Source organism: Rhopilema esculentum, chromosome 3 (assembly GCF_057945365.1).
Source record: "Rhopilema esculentum isolate cy_ngs chromosome 3, ASM5794536v1, whole genome shotgun sequence".
Lineage (NCBI taxonomy): Eukaryota > Metazoa > Cnidaria > Scyphozoa > Rhizostomeae > Rhizostomatidae > Rhopilema > Rhopilema esculentum.
In genome coordinates, this window is record NC_142817.1 from 7,865,142 (window position 1) to 7,884,082 (window position 18,941).

The window sequence follows — 18,941 nt, forward strand, 5'->3', positions numbered from 1 at the left end:
TTGTTTATCGGACGCCATATTACTCCCGAAAAGAGATTGCTCTATAACGAGGCAGATACAACATTCTAGACTCATCGCACGTTCTCTTGGATACGGGGTATAAAGAGAAGGGACCTCTTCACAAAGTCGTGAAAAATATGGCAGTGAGTTAAATTCTTAATGCAATAATATTACCACATTTTGATTGAATTATTTATTTAATTTACCCAAAAGCTAGTAGTGTTTTTCTGGTAACTGCGACGGCCATTTACTGATGATCGCTCTCTCAACTCAATAGGCCTACCTATATTAGCCACAGCGAATGATGGGAAGAATGATACTTTGTGGCCCTGTATCTTATAAGGAAATAACTGGTTTACCCCTTTAGAAAGGAATAAGTGTTTATGTTATAATGATAAAACCGTCTTTCAAGCCCGTTATTTTGGCAAAAATGGATATATTGTGATAGAGTCAGTTGAATGATGATGACTAGACTGCAGAGTAGGGCAAGTGCGCACCAGAGATTTTTTGCTAAAACGCCCCTGCACACCTAGTAAAAGGTGTGGATTTTTTAGATCTGGGCATGACAGGTGTTTCCTATTGCTTAAAGGTAATGTGTCCATATAAAAGGACTGCGTATACCCAACTTGTCAAGCCACCCATCAAAATAACTGTTTGCGATTGGTTAGTATTCTTGTGATGCAAAACTGCTCAAATGAAAAGCTAACCTTGCAGCAGTATAGATAAACAAAACGACCGTAATGGCTGGGGCGATGACATGAAAAATCACATGTTTTTAAAAAAATCCGCAGAGTCGCCTGCTTAGCTGGACACATTACCTTTAAGGCAAATGAAGTATCATATTTCCTCAAGAACCTGCATCAGGCATCATATTGGTTTTCCCAATGCTCAATTACCAGACTGGAATTGTGTGTGAACTTATTCGCACAAGAAACAAAGTTTCCTGTCTGGCTTAATCATAGTTACGGGATACCCCAAACTACTTGATCAAAATGATGATTTTTCTCATTGTTGAGACATTTTGTTATATAGAGAACTATACCATCCGGTGTGCAAAAAAAGGTTGCTTTAAGTTATAAATTAGAGCCATCCTATCCTACAGCCAAAAGTCTGTGCAGCTCTGCCTTAAAGACATCAACCGCTCTGCAAAAGACACAACAAAAACAGCTATATAATGCAGGCCTCTCAGTGAGCATTTTAGCGGGCGCATGCTCAAACGCGCGCCTCGCCTTGCTAAGGCGCGCGCTCTACCAAAAAAATATATTTACGTTAAAGTAGACAAAAACGGCATGTTTTCGCATGTAAATACTTTGTATCTAGGAATATCTAAACAAACTACTTAATAGAGCACTAAAAGCAAAAAAAACACATTATTGTTGCAGTTCGTCAATGTCCAGCTCAAATTCTGATGAAGAATCTTCCTGGCACTTCCTTTACAAAGAGGATTTGATAAAATAACGCTTTTGTGTTTTGAGCAAACTTAACACCAAATCGAAACCACCATTGTCTTCCCATTCCTATCTTCGGTCTTTGATCCGCTAACTTCGTCCTTGCGATACTTGCGAAAGCAGATAGCTCTATGGCTTGGTCCTTTGAATTAATGGCCATTTAAAAAACTTATAACAATCAGGAATCACAATGACAGTTTATTGGTTATTGACCGGAAATATATTCAAGAGGTGTTTGATTTAACTTGGCAATAACAATTTCCTCGAAAAAGGGATTAAAAGAAGCAACCGTTTATTTAGATATCAATCGATTTCGAATCCGCAAGGCTCTTGGTATAATAATTGTTCAAAACTAAAACACAAAGAGCGCGATTTAAAGGGTTCTTATAAACCAGGCGCGTGATTTATTGGGCGTCTCGAAAACGATAGGAGCGTGCCAAGGCGCGCGCACGTGATTGCGCGCCTTAAACGGAGAGGCCTGATAATGTTATATCACAATTACATATAAGCCTTGAAATTTGAATCCAGAGGGAGCATAGAAAAAATAGTAAGGTCTGCAAAGAGAAGTCAACCATGAGTGTACCTGGCTTGGTTTTTACGTCAAAATTGCTGATTGCCAACCTGGATTAAAAGGGGTTGCCTTCTGTCATTGCATGTTATATTACATTGACAATTACTAAACCATTATGGTTATATCAATTACATTTTACCTCTAGACCTTACCATTAAACCCAAAGCCATTTCTAAATGGACTAACTGGAAAACCAGTCATGGTGAAACTGAAATGGGGTATGGAATACAAAGGGTATCTGGTGTCAGTGGATGGGTACATGAACTTGCAGGTAATTTGCTACAGAGCATTTATACATGATTAAAACCTAAACCTTGTATTTTTATTATGATAATAGATGTATGAATTACAGCTGCTACATTATTTATTCTTTAAAAAGAATAAGAACATTTCTAGGGCCTTGTGAAGTATAAAAATGGTGGCTTAATTGCGCTAAGATGTTTTAATACAATTTTATATATTTTTTCTAATATTTCTATTTTCATCCACTTATTTTTCAGCTTGCTAATACTGAAGAGTTCATTGATGGTAGCTGCACTGGAAATCTTGGTGAAGTGCTTATTAGGTAAAAATATTATCCATTTATAAAATATGTATTTAAAATGCAAATAAAAGTACTCTGTATGTCACAAAAAATTTGACAGCTAAGTCAAGTTCTGAATGACAAATAAGGTTTTCCATCTAACAGCTACAATAAGGAAGTCAAAGCTATCTAATTATTTTGGCCATGCTACTCCCCTGACAGTCTTTGTTACATGAGTTGTGATTTCTAAAGCAACAAGAAGGCAGTTCTATCAGTTTTCAAGGGTTTAAAGTATTACTATATAAAATTTATCAACAGCATCCAAAAGTAGTTGCATATTCTATGATTGCAACATTATCATGAAAATTAGCACAATTAAACAGGAACGCATATGTCTCTCAATATGATGATCAAGGTTTTTTTTCCAAATCGAAGGAATAGTATGAGTGTGTTAATATAATCTTAAGCTAGTTTCCAGCCAAGAGATATCTTGAAATGTACCACAATAACCTTGAAAATGCTATTATTTACTTAAAAATACCAATAAATTTTTTTTCGAGTAATTATGAACTCTTCTTAAATATCACGCTCTATTCAGTTCTGCACTATTTTTCATCCGGTGCAGGATTTCTTGGGCAATTGCCATTTTTGAAACTGAAACTGAAAAACCCCTCCACACTATAGGGAATATTAGCTTACATATACATTGCCATATTGCACAAATTCAAAATCACACAATGCAACCTTCAAATTGTGAAGGAAGGAACACTAAGATCAGTTGAAGCATCCAGCAGATAAAGCAAGCAGCATATTGTTACATATCAAGTGAAAAGAAAATATATTTTTCCTTTTTGCTACGCACCTGCAAACTTGGTTTAACCAAAAATTATGTTGTTTGGAAAGTGAGAGGTGATCTGGGTGTGAACCAAATAATCTCTCGTATTTTGGTTCATTTGGAAAGTTTCCTCCTTTAAATAATTCCCTGTTTACAATATTAGCTTGTTTCTCCTCTACTCTGTATTTGTTATGTTACGTTTATATTCTTTAAGTTCCTTTTACATTGTTTATACTTTTAAGCCTGGATTATTTCTAATTTGCAACAAGTGTATGTATCCAGTGGAATTTAAAATAAAACTGAACTGAACTGGTAGAAACATTTCTTCAAAAATCCAAATTTTGACAATTTAAAATATTTGCAGAAGTGCAATAGTAAGATTACAGAAATACTTAACAACAAATGGTAAAATTTTCACAATAACCTTTGAACATAGTACAACATTTGTGCTTCTTTTTACTTTTTAACAGGTGCAACAATGTGCTATATGTGAGGGGCGTGGATGAAGAAGAAGAGGATGGTGAAATGAGGGAGTGAATAGACAGCTGAAGACTCCTTTGAAGCTAAGAAAAGCTATGTAATGATCAACTGCCAAAACAGGTCACGTTATTGTGCACAATAATAATTTGGAAGTAGCAGATGGACAAAGCAAGGGGCTTTTGTGTTGGTCAATTGTATATTTTAAGACTTGCAACAAGGACAGAAAACTGTGCTTATCCTCTATTCGTTTATATTTAATTTTATTGATGTTTTATGTAGATGTGAGTATAAACTCATTTTACAGAAAAAATATAAGCGAAATTATGTTTTTTTACTTGCAATCTTTACCAAAATTATTATTTTATCATTTTATACCAGATCTAAAGATGTTGATTTCTAATTTGATCAATTGATTTCTAAAAGTCATCAAAGAGCTTTATTTTCTATAACCCAAGCTTGTTTTGCAAAATAACTTTTAAGGAATATCAGAAATATCAGCAAAGGAATTCCAAGAGGTTCATTTTTTAGAAATTTATGTGCCATAAGATGGCAAGCCCCATCTCTTGTTACTTAGTCATGATATGTAAACTTAAAACTTTAAAAATGTATTGCTACACATTGGTAGATTATAAATATTCGAATAAATCAAATCGTTTAATGCATAATTACATTAATAAGTAAATGGAAGCAAAATTTTTGTGTAAGTAACAGACACAAAACTGTCTTAAATTACAATCAAGGGCAACACTAATTTGGAAGTGAGGGACTAATCACTGAGGTTTTTTGTAATTTTGTTTTGCTGTAGTTGCAAAGCTGTTTTTATTTAGAAAGTCAAGTCCCCTCCTCATGTCCTTTGGCATCCATCATCCCTGTGTATTTCTATTAAATGTTCATGTGTCAGAAATAAATACGGTTTAACATTTTACGATTAATTCTAAGGTACTTTACTTCCTTTTATGGTCTTTTACACCCTTGTGGGGTAAAATACCTTTATATTGTGAGGCAGCAACATAAGTAGCCTTCGAAAATCCAAAAATGGGTCATAATGGTGACATTTCTGCTAATTTTAGCAACCCAAAAGCACAATGGACTATGTTAAGCCAGGCTTATTGCAAATAGCCTATTTCCAGTAAATAACAGCAATTACCTTAAGGGATCAGCATTGGACTGGTGACCGTTTTCTTTGATAGGCAGTCAGCCCATGACCTGCTTCCCTCTTTGTCATCAAGTCATTTTTATCCAATATCTCAAGACAAAAATTTATGAGCCTATTTGTGCAGACTGCTGAGTAAACAACTATGTATTTATGGCTTGGAGGTTAAATTCTACAGCAGCTTTCTCATCTGCTCTTAACTTTTTGCAGAAAAAAGTCAATGCTATTATCAATCCAAAACAAAAACACCATCCCACAATTAATGCAACCCACAATTCTACAGATATGTCACAGCTATCTGAACTTTTCTTTGATGTCATGGCATCACTCTTTTGTTTCCAGACTCCAGGTGTCACTTCTCCGCATATTGGTATGTCGTCACCAGGAGCCTGTATCTGATTGGCTGATTCAAGAAACACAACTTGCATGCCCATAATGAAGTGCCAAGTCACATGGCAATGAAATGGCCAAACTCCTGGGTTATCTGCCACAAACCTTACCGCTGTCCACCCGCAGCCTCCTTGTTCTGCTTGGCCTCCAAATGGCTTCACTGAGTCGGGCAGTACCGTTGTAGTGTCTCTATAAATGGCGTTCACTGGATCAAGTGAGGCCAACTGGGCATCACTGCCATTCCAAAGTCCATTGCCCATGCCAACAACCCAGAATTTGTGCCCATGAAGATGCCAAGGGTGTTGTTCGCATACCTACATCACAAAAAAGCTCCATATTTATAAAATGCACGGCCGCCGAGAGGGGGCAATTTGCCCAGGGCCTTGAGGTCTAGAGGACCTCATAAAGCAATGAATTCCATTTTAAGAAAATAATTAAGCATATCAAATGTAAGCTTAAAAATAGTGGAACGTTTTAAACGACTGCGAGAAACTACTGCAAGAAATATTCTTACTTGCATTTTATGTTAATCTGAAGGGCGTTGTCGCAAAATTTTCGGTTTTGCCCCACGGCCTCCGAAATTTCACTGTGGCCCTGCTTAAACGAGGAGTAAAAAGGTTTAGAATGCAGCTGCAGCAATGTAATACCATTGATCGACTTTACAATCTAGGGAGACTTAACAGAAAACAGAAAGTCAATAAAGTCTGTTGAGCAAACAATTTACTGCTCATTCTGTTTTATCGGTAGAACATTGAGTACCTCTGGAGACGAGAAAAAGTGTTTTGCTTGGTTAAAAATCGCTTAGCTACGGAAAACGGCGCCGACCAATCTGATACTTCAGAGGGCTTCAGACAGGCTTAAGGTTTTTCAGTCCGCGTCTTCACGTTGCAGTATTTAAAAAATGTGTGCGGAAAAGTAGGAAAAAGCATACTTAATACTTTTCGTCCGATATTCAAGAGCATAGACATTGGATAATGACTAAAGGTAAGCATATAGAAGTTTAGAAGTTTATATCCATTCGAACCGAAAGAAACGTGAGAAAAAGAATGTCATGTTTGATAGGCTCCTTGTTTTGGATCAATCAGCGAGTGCTTGCTTCTCACCCAGTTGAATTGTGCAATGGACAAAACGAGAAAAAGTTTTTGCTTTGAGTTTGAAACTTTGTCCGCGAAACTTGCTAGGCATGAGCTTGTTTCGTACCATCAGAGATGCATGTGCAAAGGGAACATTTTCAGGCAATTCAAGCTTTATGGGTATATTAATGAGCAAGGTATATGCCCAAAGTAAGGTCGAAAATCGTTAATGTCGATGTGCCCAGACGACAAACAGAGTTGCAAGCAGCTACGTCATGAAAACAACGTCATAACTGAGTCCTCTATACATCTTTTCGATATCCGCGGGCTTAATTTGTACAGAGGGACTGGGTCAAGAAATTGGGTGAAAATGTTGCCAAGGTCCTATATTTATATATAGATACGGCGTTTACTATCAACTAATCACTGCCTGAATTGACATCAAAGATATTCGAAATTTTGAGGACTTCTTCCGTAGTCTTCCGTATTCTTAAACATCTTCCGTAGTCATCTCCAAAACCGTTTTTTCAAAAGCTTCTGTCAAGTTTTTCTACTCTTATAGGCCAGGAAAGTCGCTGATCGAAGAAAACGGCACACAATGAATATCGACAAATACGCGCAAATGAAAGAGCTCAAAAGCTTCCTGAGCCTGAGAGGACTCAAAATCATGGAGAAAACAGGATTTAGTTGCAAGAGCATTCGTTGCTCATGAAAACTTTAATTTCTCGCTCCAGTCTCTTCATGCAAATAAAACGCCCGGATATCGAACACGTGTATTAGACTGAATCATCTAAATGATCTATTCTAATGCATGTTTTCCTTCAACTTACTAATTTGACACGTGCTAAGCTCCCAGCAAATGGAGCCGCTGGCAACTTGTTAAGAGAATCAGTATCACTTACCTTGTTGCATGCTGGGTAATTTTGTATGATGATTTCAATAACATCTCCTTGTGAGATTGTGTAATACCCCCGTGACTCATTCAAGCTATTCGTCCTGATATTATAGTACATCATGTGTGCAACAGGGGTGTTCTCCCATTTATAGGTAATTCCGTTCAATGCCCATCGCAAGTGTTTGTCTGTAGCATCGCAGTTCTGCCAAGGCTTCTTCACCCGGTGGTCGTTGAAGCTTTCACCTTGTTTCCAACGAAACCGTTCTTGCGTGCCCATTAAGACAATCCTTCGTGTTACGCTGGCAGGTGCCTGCTTTGTACCTTTCATTGATTTTTGCTGTTTGGCACTAAATGTGCTGTCGTCCCATCTCGGCTGCTTTGACGAAACCGTTTCGCGATCTACGCTAGGCACAGACGAACTGCTTCCACTGTATTTAAGAACTGCGTATCCAGTAACAATACCACTACGATGGCGCGATCTGACGCTTATCCAGTAAGCATCCACTGCTTGAGTTGTGTTGATGAGTACCGAATACCTCTGCCCGGAGTTGATATCAAGGTTTTCAACTTCTATGGGTGATACCGGCTGTCCATCCGCTTCAATCACCGTCATATTATGACCTTGGATCGCTATGTTCAGAAAGGATAGCTCTGCGACATTCCCTAATCGCAGCCTTACTACTTTATTAGGTGAAACTTCAACCACTTCATTGCCCGGACACAGCGCATCTGCGCAGTATACAGTACTACTGGGTTTGAAGTATGGGTAATTTGTATTAACCGGCACCGAATTGGCCGTACAGTTGTAATAACCCTTGCCATTTATCAATACAGACTGGGGGTCTCCTGCCCAGCGGAATTTTTCTTCCAACAAACCTGTGGCAATTTCAAGATGGCTGCCATGATACCAATCACTAAGCAGTAACGATTGCTCTTCATCATAATTTAGAGATGTCCTCGAACTTGGATTTATGATGAACATACCGTAGAGCCCAGCAGATCGGATGCCACCGACATGCCCGTGGTAAAAGTATGTGCCCGGTTCTGAATTGACTTTAAACCGGTAAGTAAATGAAGTCTTTGGTGCGATTGGGCAGCTTGATATCAGGCCGATACCATCTTGCCAAACAGTTCCTTTCTGCAGTTGCCCGTGGAAATGTATTGTCACAGCATCAGTCGCTAGCATGTTTTTCACCTGCGCGTGAAAGAGAAAATCATATTATTTCAAAATAACAACAAAATGATTAAAGTTTTAGTTTCTGTGGTATTGCAGGGTCTCACAGGGTGTTGTGTCTTGGGCTTAAGCAAGGTGAGATAGAGCACAGAGAGCGAGAGTATTACACTACTTTGAGTTTATCACTCTAACCGATAAACTCAAATAGCTAATTCAAGCCTACTACAAAGTAAAATTGTTTAAAAATAAAAAAATAAAAATACATATATATATCTAACATAAGAAATAATTAGTATAAATACATGTATACATATTTTACAATGTTTTACAGCATTTTTGGCATTCGATCACACACCTATCCATTCCAACTCTGTCGTTACATCTACGTAGGCATAAAAATGGACTGGTGACGAGCCCCCTGGGGAGTTGTACTATGACCTAGGTCAACAGATAAACAACAGTAGCATTGAGCACGTGGCCAAAGCGTTGCTGATACTAGTTCACAACACATTGGTGTTCCGTAGTCTCAAGGATTTTCTCAATAAACATGAACCTCCAGGTTTTGATAATCAACATTCCAAAGGTCTGATATTGTAGATTATCAAGAATAGCAGCGAGATGACATGCGTCGTAATATAAACTATTAATTAGCGAAAAGAAACGGTCCCGACAGTGGCGGAAATCATGGTAGTATGGGGGGCTCGCCACCCCCCTCTAATCAGCAATCTCGTCGGAAAATCCGGGCTTTTGTTGGATAATAGACAACCGTTTAACGTGTCGAAATTACTGCAAGAGATCGTTCTGAAATGTATTTCAAGAGAATCTCGCTCGCAGGTGATCCGCATTTTCCCTTTTTATAATAGGGGCCTCTATAAGCTCTCTGACCCCCCTTTCTGCAAAATTTGAACATAGTATAGTTGATAAATTATTAGCCAGTACTAAATAATTAAACAAACAATATATGACCAAAATCAAAACTGTTGTGAATCGTATATTTAATTTCAATTCCGTAAAGATCAGCCGAAATTTTCATCGGATTCTTCCAAATAAAATTTATTTTCAAACGTATTTCCCACTGAAGAAAACACGATAAAATGCATAAAATGAACACTACAACTACAATACAATTATTTTGTTATCATGAACGACTTGTATATAGTGTACTCGGTGTAATCGGTCGACCTCTTGTATCATCAATTGCCTTAGATGAGATCTTAGATCTTGATATCAAAAATCATGAATTGATTGTTCCTCTTGCTGCTTAATTATGGCGTGGCCAGCAAAGATTTCTGAAAGGTCCCGCCAAAAATCACCTATTTTCATCAAAATGTGCAGTTTCCTTAAAATTAGACATGATCCAAGATGTTATCTTGTCGGAAAATCGTAGGCCTACCCGCCCCCCCCCCCAAATGAAAGCTGAATTTCCGTTACTGCAATCTTGGCAAAAAATGCTGAGACACTTGCAAAAAAGAAGCTACTTACAAATCACCCACCCCCTTTCCCCCCGAATCAATGTTGCGATTGGATTGGTAACTAATGTTGTAATCCCCACTTATTCTGTAACCATCCTAAACAACATTGACCATGGGGGGAGGGGGTTTAGGTCACCAGGGCACATTATATGAAGATATAGCACGCGAATTCCTTTTTCGTTCATATGTGTCAGCTATTTGTTGCCAGGAGTGTGGGTCACGAGAACATCACGGCCGTTGCTATACTCTAGATGTGGATCAACCAAGATCAGCTATACACATTTACTATTAAAGAGCACAAATCTTGGAGACTTACTATAATATTTGTTTTAGGCTTTGCCTTCTTTATAGCGACTATTCGAATTACAGTGGAACCCCGCCTTACGGCCACTTCGTTAATACGGCTACCTCGTTATTGCGGCCACATTTGTTGGCCCGGAAAAACGGTCATACATAGTCTCATAAAGAAACCCCGTTAATGCGGCCTCCCGTTAGCACGGCCAGCGGCCACATTTTGCGAACCCAGACAGCAGGATTCTTTATAATTCCACCCTGTTAATACGGCCATTTGTATTTAGCAAAACTGTAATAAAATCACAATAATCTCATTCGTTTTACAAAAGAACTTTTCATTATCAAAGTCGCTTGCTTTCAGGTGTGATTGCCCCCACTTAAAATGATTGGCTGGAACGCAGAACGAACCAGTAAAAAGTCACGGATTTTTTTGCAAAATCATGAACATGATCTGGTGATTAAGGCACAAGATCCCAGGATTTCCGTTTCGTTTTGTTGATGGACTAGTTATTTAACATATCTTTACATTTCCAATTGTCTATTGTAATAGAGCTAAAATAGTGCCAGCCCCAGCATTAGGATTGCTATGTTTTGTATACGTAGCTATTTTGTATATTACGTAATTCTTAGGAAACTCCCCGTTGTGTCTCGAATGTCGTCGCGACACAGCACCACGCAGCGTTACACTGCATTCCATTATATTGTTGTAGGATTACTCCTCATCAGGATTACATCATATTGCGTATTCGTCTGTTTCTAGAATTATCTCGTAGTCTATTATTAGTAACATTTCATGCTTGGTTATGCTTTTCTGGTAATTTCCTTGTACATATAAATATACGTGGTTAGTTAGATTCAAGGGGATTCGAAGAGAGCTTTAGAAGGTATCAGGCATGTAAGGCTAAACATCAGAAAGAAGCTAACCGTTTCGCCCTAGAGGCTTGCGAAAGCTCTTGCGGCCCGGTTTGCATTTGGGACAGTCAGTGCTTGAGAACGACTTCGCTGTGCCTCGTTATATATTTTATTGGATTGTTTTAAGTATAAGAGTTCGCGGAGAGCCGTCGTCGTTCATGCTAGCTGTTTGGATTTATGTTTAGCCTTGGAATTGTTATATGATGGAAATCGAAATAAAAGTAAAGCCGCTCGCAAGAAATCGTCATTCTTCAAAGTTTTAGTCTTCGCAGTATCTCTCTCGGTTTAAACATCCATTTTACACTATTAAAAAAACAGCTCCTTTTGACCCTTCTTCGTTAATGCGGCCACCCCGTTAATACGGCCAATTTTGGTGGCCCGTTGGTGGCCGTATTAACGGGGTTCTACTGTAGTGGAGGTTTTTTCCCAGTCGCTACTCCCTGCTGTCATTTTAGGATTCTTCAACAATTTAGAGGATGTGCCACCCCAGGTCATTAACGTTCCTCTATTGATGCAAATACAAAAGACACAGGCACCCTGTAGAAAACGCGGCAGACCTATTATGTCCCTCAGTTAATAACGCTTTAATCGCATTCATTCGGAGGCGATTCAGGGGGAAACTGCAGTTTAAGCATCAGATGAATAAAAGGTGGAACGGCTAGGTAACGACAAACGACAAACCTGCTTTCGTCCTTGAGGACGGACTGTCATCACAGATGGATGAGGGCGACGGATGAAGGTGACAGAAATATGGCCGGGACCCGACAAGGCCCCCTTATGGGAGGATTTTTAGGGTCATCCCTTCTCATTATGGCACATATGTGGCCAAGCCAATTAAGTTGAGTAAATGAAAAATGAAAATAATTTGCTAACGTAGTTCTGGGTCTGCCTGGCGGTAATTGTAGAGGTGAGATTGGCGCATTTACATTTACGGTCCGGATCAGTATTATTCTTTCTACCAATCCCGTTTACATAGCGGTGTAGTGCTATCAAAATAACAAGGGGGGGTCTTGTTTGAAATGTTGTAAAAAACAAAAGCAAAATAGAAATTCGCCAATTTTCGGCATAGGGGGTTAGCCTGCGTTTACACCGCATCGGATTCGCTGCCGGAAGAGGGGAAGGGCAAGGAAGGCAATGCGCCTAGAAAAAAGGGCAAAACAATGGCAAAATAAACTGCTAAATTTAGCAAGGGCAATGAGGTAACGGCCCCCGTGCCCCCCGTTGAATGGCATCCCAAGTTGAGGCTGCAAACCTTTTAAATGGCCTCCACTAAGAAGGTCTGGAAACATAATTTTATTGCAACAGCTGCGAATTAAACTAACGTCCATCATATGAGCCTTCAGACTGGTACTGACCTGACTCCAGTTCTGGAACCCGAATTGTTTTTCCGCTATTTGGTCTATGTTTTACCCTCCCCTGGGAAGCTTGACAATTGCATGACAATGGATCATTAATGCTAATCATTAATATCTACATGAGTAATTCATTGTCTGTAGAAAGTAATATAGGTGGTGACTCAATGGTAGCAAATTCTAATCATAACTAAATATTTTTTTATACCTATACTTTATCAAAAGTGTCGGAAACTTATTCTTTTGCGTAGGTAATATTTTGTGTAACTAGCGAGAAAATCGGCGTTTTTCAACCGTCACATCCCCCTTGAGTGCAGAAATTCTCTGGCTGATAAACAAAACAGACTCCCCTGTGCTCGTGCTTGAAGAAGTGAGAAAAACAAAACAAGGCTAAATTATTGCCACAACTTAATGATCTTTCGATTGCAGCTTTTTCAAACATATATGATAAAATCTATATATCATTACTGGGGAATCATTGTATAATTTGAAAACGGTCGAAATAAGCCTGAGCGTGTCGGATGAAAACAATCTCCAAGTGCCAAATCTTACTCAAACTTGTGTGAGCTTTTGGTTGGTATAATTCTGCGAAAAGCGACAAGAGGGACAAAAAGGCTCAGTGGCACTATGGTGGTAACAATAGCAATTTGCTCATCACAATATATGACTTAAAACTGAGATGAATTTTCCACATTCGGATGAAAGGGGAGTTTTCCACCAATTCCGTACAAAGGTTCTTGCAATTAACGAACAGTGATCTTGAAGCCAGGAGTTGTCACATTAATCAATTGTGTCAAGTAGAGCTTCATTAAGGAAAATAAAACTTTGGGAAAGTAAGATACGTACGTTGAGATAATGATGAAAAATGACTGGTTCTTGAAAATCGTTTAAGTTGAGACTTATGCAACACGTTTAGTGTTAGTTAAAACCTTCAAATATACTATTTCATCATCGAGAATTGTTGCTTTTATCATTTTCAGCCCTATTTTAGTCATTCATAAAGCATTATCATGCAGTTTAGATTAGGCATGCCCCAGTGATCAACCTAAACCTCGGGATTATGCAATCGTGGTCATGCCCTCTCGATTTGCATTTGGAGAGGCCACAAACAAGGCATGGATTAATTGGTACTCACCTCCACCTCTAGAGTTTCACCGCTTGTGACATTGATTGTGGGTCCTGGAAACAAACCATTCACCAACGTGATTGGCCTTTCTACGCAATCTGGACTTCTGTACTGCATGGAAACTTCGAAAGTGTACTTCTTCCCGTAAACAAACTGCACAAAAATGGCCACGGCAAAAAGAATCGATTCGGCTGCCATTATTGCGTTTATTAAGCTGAAAGACTCGGCACGCGCTTCCAGAAGCCTTGGTTAACGAGAATTCTTGAGCTCTGAAGATAGTTTCAACAGTCTTTCTTTACTCTCATAGGTATTCCTCGATTACACAAGAAATTTCATACTCTCCTTTGTTTTCACCCTACGACGACGAATTATTTCAAAAGAACTATTACCTATAATTTGATCTCTTTTGGTAAGAGCGCTGATTCTAACAATGCCTTTTGAAAACGCCCTCCGTACGAAAACGACTTGAAACATTGACAACTGCCCTGAGATGGGTCCGTGTGCTAGGCAGGGGCGGGCAACCTACGGCCCGCGGCCCAGAATCCGGCCACAGAATAGGATCCTATTCTGTGATCCGGCCCAGGGAGCAAGCAGGGGGAGCAGGGTTGCCAACTGGCCTACTGGGAGGCCATTTGAGAAATCGGGCCTTTTTTAAGAATGTTTGGTTACGTAATTTTGGCTGTTTTTGGCCTCCTAAAGGAATGTTCGAAAATGAGATTAAAACCACAAATAATTATAAAATTGTAATAGGGTTATTTTTGTCAAAAGAAAACATCCACCCTATCGTTACCGACGATATAAACTAGTCCTTCAATGAGAATTGAGACAAAGAGACAAATAAATAATGTTTCAAACGTCCATCTTCCGATCATGTGATCTTTCCGCGAAAGGTTATAAACTTCACAATGTTTCTCTAACAGGCACAGTCTTTCACAAGCACTGTCCGTTCAAACTATACTATAGTAATACACAATCCATAAATCATCACGCGCGATTCCACAAATCCAAATACGTATTCTATAAATCCATACTTCATGTCGACAAGATCTTTCACAAGCATCTTGCCACATAAGTGAAACGTCGAGAACCTAGATATACAAAATCTCAAAACTTAACCTAATCGCTCTTAACCGAATTCCATTTCCAACTTCAACTCCAACTCCAACTCAAAAACTAACTCTATATGTAACACGCCCAAAATATAACTAAACAAGAACTTATTGTAATGCTACATAGCTACGTAAATTTACATAATAATAGTGAATACAAAATATATTAGTCCCAAGATTAATTACATAAACTGAATAATGATACTAAAAATCCCAAAAGAAATAGTTAATGAATCTAAAGGTGCAATTAGAAAACAAAAGGAATTATAAACAATCGAATGTGCGAACGGTGATAAAATTACTAAGGTTACAGGATGCAAAACAAACGAAATCCAAACTAGCACTATTACAAAATGGATGACCGTAATATGTCAATGAACCAGACAGACACTCGAGGTGGCATTGATTTTATCCAAATGGGCCAGTGCCTGAATTTCTCATGTAATAACGTGAAGAAAGTCATTGCTATAGCCAGGGGCGGACTGGCTACTTTTTTTGGCCCGGGCAAATTTTGATCAAACCGGCCCACAATAATAGCAAATAAAAAACTCCTCGGAAAATACAAATAAATGTTAGTCTGCAAGGAAAACAAGTTTTTAAATTCAGTAATTTTGTGCATGGTTGAATGCTTCCATAACATAACAAGTGAATAAGCATAACAGAATATGCTTAACAGAACATGATAAATATGTCATTTGTTGACTAAACAGTAAATAAACAAAAAACTTAACTCTTTGGTTTGACTTTGTTTCTAAATATAGTAACTTATATGTTGATAATGTGATCGTTCAGGATGTCATCTAACAGGTGTTTTTCTAAGAACATTTACATGAAGGACTCCAGGTTTGGCTGCGAAAAATTAATACGTAATCTGTTCTTTATATATTTAAAGTTGAAAAGCTTCTATCACACTCCACTTGTGACAAATAATTTTCTAATCCTCCGGAAAACCACAATGATTTTCAGCAGCCCAAAAAAATCGATTTTTTCAATTTCTGACCCCAAAAAATGGGCACCCCTGTTGAAATTTTATCGTGTAGCACCATACCCCTGTGGGGCGGGGGTGCATTTGACTTGTGATAGTATAGGCCTAATAATAAACTTACAAAAACTTGTATGACTTTATTGAAAGGAGCAAGAGCAAGACCCTGCTGTTTTTGTGACGTTTGTGGCTTTTGCCTGATAAAAAAAGCTTTGTATCGTAGCTGAACCTTTTTTTAAGTCTCGCAGCTTTTCCTAACGAAATTTCTATGCATCACCTTTGGTTGAAGTCTTCTTGCTCTACCTTTGTTCTACGCAGTGGCGTACCCAGGGCCGGAGAAGTGGGGGGGGGGGTCTGGGGCGCAGCCCCCAGAATTTTTTTGGACCACGCCCTTCGAACACTCGCAAATGCAGAGAAACGCCCTTTTTGCAAAATTTTCCGCCATTATTTGATTCATGTTCGCTACAGTAAATAGGAAAGTATTTTACAATTGTTATTGACACAAGCATACAGTATACTACACCCCCCCCCCCCTACCTCAATGAGTTTTACATCGTTTTTGGACAAATCTCGAGGATCACAATTTTTGGACTTTTAAATAAATTACATTTAGCAATAGCTTGTGCTTAGGGAAAAACATGACCAGCTTCGAGCAAAAGCTAAGTAAAAAGACATCAGGGCAGGTTAAAATCTTATGTATCGCATTGAAACTGGGGTGTTACAGTCAAGAGAAAAAATATAAGAAGATGTCAATAACATATTTCCTGAAGAAAAGTGTTTGGGCTGCGGTGACAATAATGAATTCATAATTATGATGGTTTTGAAGTACTAACGTGTATATTTATTCTTTCCCGCAAAGTCACTGAAAACTTTTTTGCCTCGCATTCACTTTTTAAGCTAATTTATTGTTTTGCACTTTTATCAACCGGCCCTTAAACAGACCGGCCCTTCGGGCGATCGCCCGAATAGCCCGACCAGCCAGTCCGCCCCTGGCTATAGCTTATTTTTTCAGCACTTTCTTGACCAACCTTTTTGAGTATTTCCTTTTAACATAATGTATTGAAATAGACTTTGCAAACAATCTTATGGTGGTACAAATTTTAAAACGTTTTCGATCTATGTTCTAACGTTTTAAACTCTGAAGATTGTCTGACGAGAAGCTCTATACTAGTATGACCCATAATGTTTGCTTTTTTCAAACCCATCTTGAAATAAAATTAGCAATTTATCGGTCATATATAAATCGCTTAATACACTCTTTTTTTTTATAAAAACAATTTTATAAGAACACGAGCCTCAAAACTGGTCAAAAGTTAAGAACAAATTAAAAACAAGCTGAGGCTGAGCTTCTGCAAAATGCAATTTCGAACAACGTTTTTTCTCAAAATCGAGGATTTTTAGCGATGTGTGGGTGCTTTTTCGGTGAATACTCAAATTTGTCAGCAAATTAAGGCTGTCTCACTCACTTTGTTGGCAAATGAACACCTCCTTAGAGCGAAAAAGCTAGCAATAGCACTGCTTACACCCTCTTAATTTAAGAACAAATTAAGAACAATCCAGCCTCAGATTTTCGAAAAAATTAAGAACAGTCAGCCTGAACTTAAATTTACTGGTACTTATAAAAAAAGAGTGTAGCACAGATTGATCTACACATTTGTAACAAGTTACAATAAATAGTGAATAATGCTTTATTTTTCTCGAATTTTTAACCTATGATAGCCAACGTGGCAAAGTAAATATGACACTGCAAGGAAGTACAAGAAGTCTTGGGAAGCGCAATATGTTTGGCTTACATCGTCTAGTGACGGGATGGGCAACGGATATACTGCAAACTGAGTTTATTTTTTACTGCGCTTGCACATTAAGACGTCACTGTGGTATGGGTAAATTTGGCCTATTTTGACGTGATTTGGCCTATTTTCATAAACAGTTTGGCTACTTCGTACCCAGACCACCTGGCAACCCTACCAGGGAGAGAATTTTTGTGGCCCGCGAGATAACAAAATCATACTTTTTTGGCATATTCAATGAAACACATCGATTCAGAATAAGATTATTTTCATTAAACTTGGTAGTCATGGAAAGAATTGTTGTCCGTTGTCAAGAATTTATCCTGCTGAAAGATATCATTATTAATTTTGAACGCCCGAAAGCTATACAAGAGCTATTGAACGCCCAATGGGAACATGTTTACATAGAACAGAAAGCAGAAAATGCTTACAACATTCAGTCTTTGACAGAATCGCGTATATGATAGATGTTGTAAGACTGTTAAGATCAAGAGCTCCTTAGTAATTGCAGGTGCACGAGTGCCTTAAAGGTAGCACGAGGCATCGTGCCAGGTAGAATCATCATTAATTTTGTAAGTAGATAGAAGTATTTGGGAGTGACAATGGGTCCATCACTTAACATGAATGACCACCTTCAAAAGACTCTTAAGAACGTGGCTGTTCGATTAAGGCTCTTGAAGAAAATGAGACATTCGCTATCAACTTTTGCAGCTGAATCAGTCTACAAAGCTATTGTTCTTCCTAAAATATTATATTGTTCAACTCCTGTGCTCATAGTGTCAGACACGATGGTGAACAAATATGAACGATTGCAAAGGAGCGCAATTAAGATCATCCACAAACAGCCAAAGGGCAACAAAGAATGTGGACTCATGAGCATTCAAGATCATAAGAAATTCAAGGCAGCGATGCAGATCTTTAAATGCAGTCAGTTTCTTATTATCATTTTATTACAACTATCGTATCCGTTTAAAAAGGTTGCCCACCAATGAAAACATTACGGTCGCACGGCCACTGACCGGAGGAAGGTCCACGAAAAACAATAGAAGCTCCTATCACACACCCAAGCCACGCCCACTTTCTATTGTTTTGTAAGGAAGGTTTGCCTTCTGGGATGTTTTTGTCTGGAGGAAGGTTAACAACTTTTCTGGAGTCTGGTCCAACTTTGAATATGAATAAAACTTTGAATATGCATTCGTTTCTTTTCGCTATTTTAATGTGTAAACTGTTACAGCAAACCACGCTCTGTTTACGCCATTGCTCACTTTTAGCATGTAGATGCCGCATATTTTACGCATAATTAATTTTCCCAGAGATCCTGGGAAAACGCTTGTACACAATTTTGCTCTCGGTTACACCACA

At 38.5% G+C, this 18,941-nt stretch overlaps 2 protein-coding genes across 3 annotated transcripts; one reads left to right on the plus strand and one right to left on the minus strand.

The window, feature by feature from the left end:
* The first annotated feature begins 13 nt into the window (after positions 1 to 13).
* LOC135692780 (small nuclear ribonucleoprotein F) lies at positions 14 to 4,242 on the plus strand. Its single transcript, XM_065211078.2, has 4 exons — positions 14 to 143; positions 2,165 to 2,290; positions 2,520 to 2,584; positions 3,848 to 4,242. The coding sequence occupies exons 1-4, from the start codon at positions 138 to 140 to the stop codon at positions 3,912 to 3,914; spliced, it is 264 nt and encodes an 87-aa protein (XP_065067150.1). The 5' UTR covers positions 14 to 137; the 3' UTR covers positions 3,915 to 4,242.
* LOC135692771 (uncharacterized) lies at positions 2,320 to 14,218 on the minus strand. Of its 2 annotated transcripts, none has more exons than XM_065211069.2 (3): positions 13,708 to 14,218; positions 7,376 to 8,563; positions 2,320 to 5,714 (listed from the first exon to the last, which is right to left on the minus strand). In XM_065211069.2, the coding sequence occupies exons 1-3, from the start codon at positions 13,894 to 13,896 to the stop codon at positions 5,154 to 5,156; spliced, it is 1,938 nt and encodes a 645-aa protein (XP_065067141.2). In that variant the 5' UTR covers positions 13,897 to 14,218; the 3' UTR covers positions 2,320 to 5,153. The 2 variants fall into 2 exon arrangements, with proteins under 2 accessions (XP_065067141.2, XP_065067142.2); XM_065211070.2 differs by lacking the exon at positions 13,708 to 14,218 and adding an exon at positions 13,419 to 13,701.
* Between the last annotated feature and the right edge of the window lie 4,723 nt (positions 14,219 to 18,941).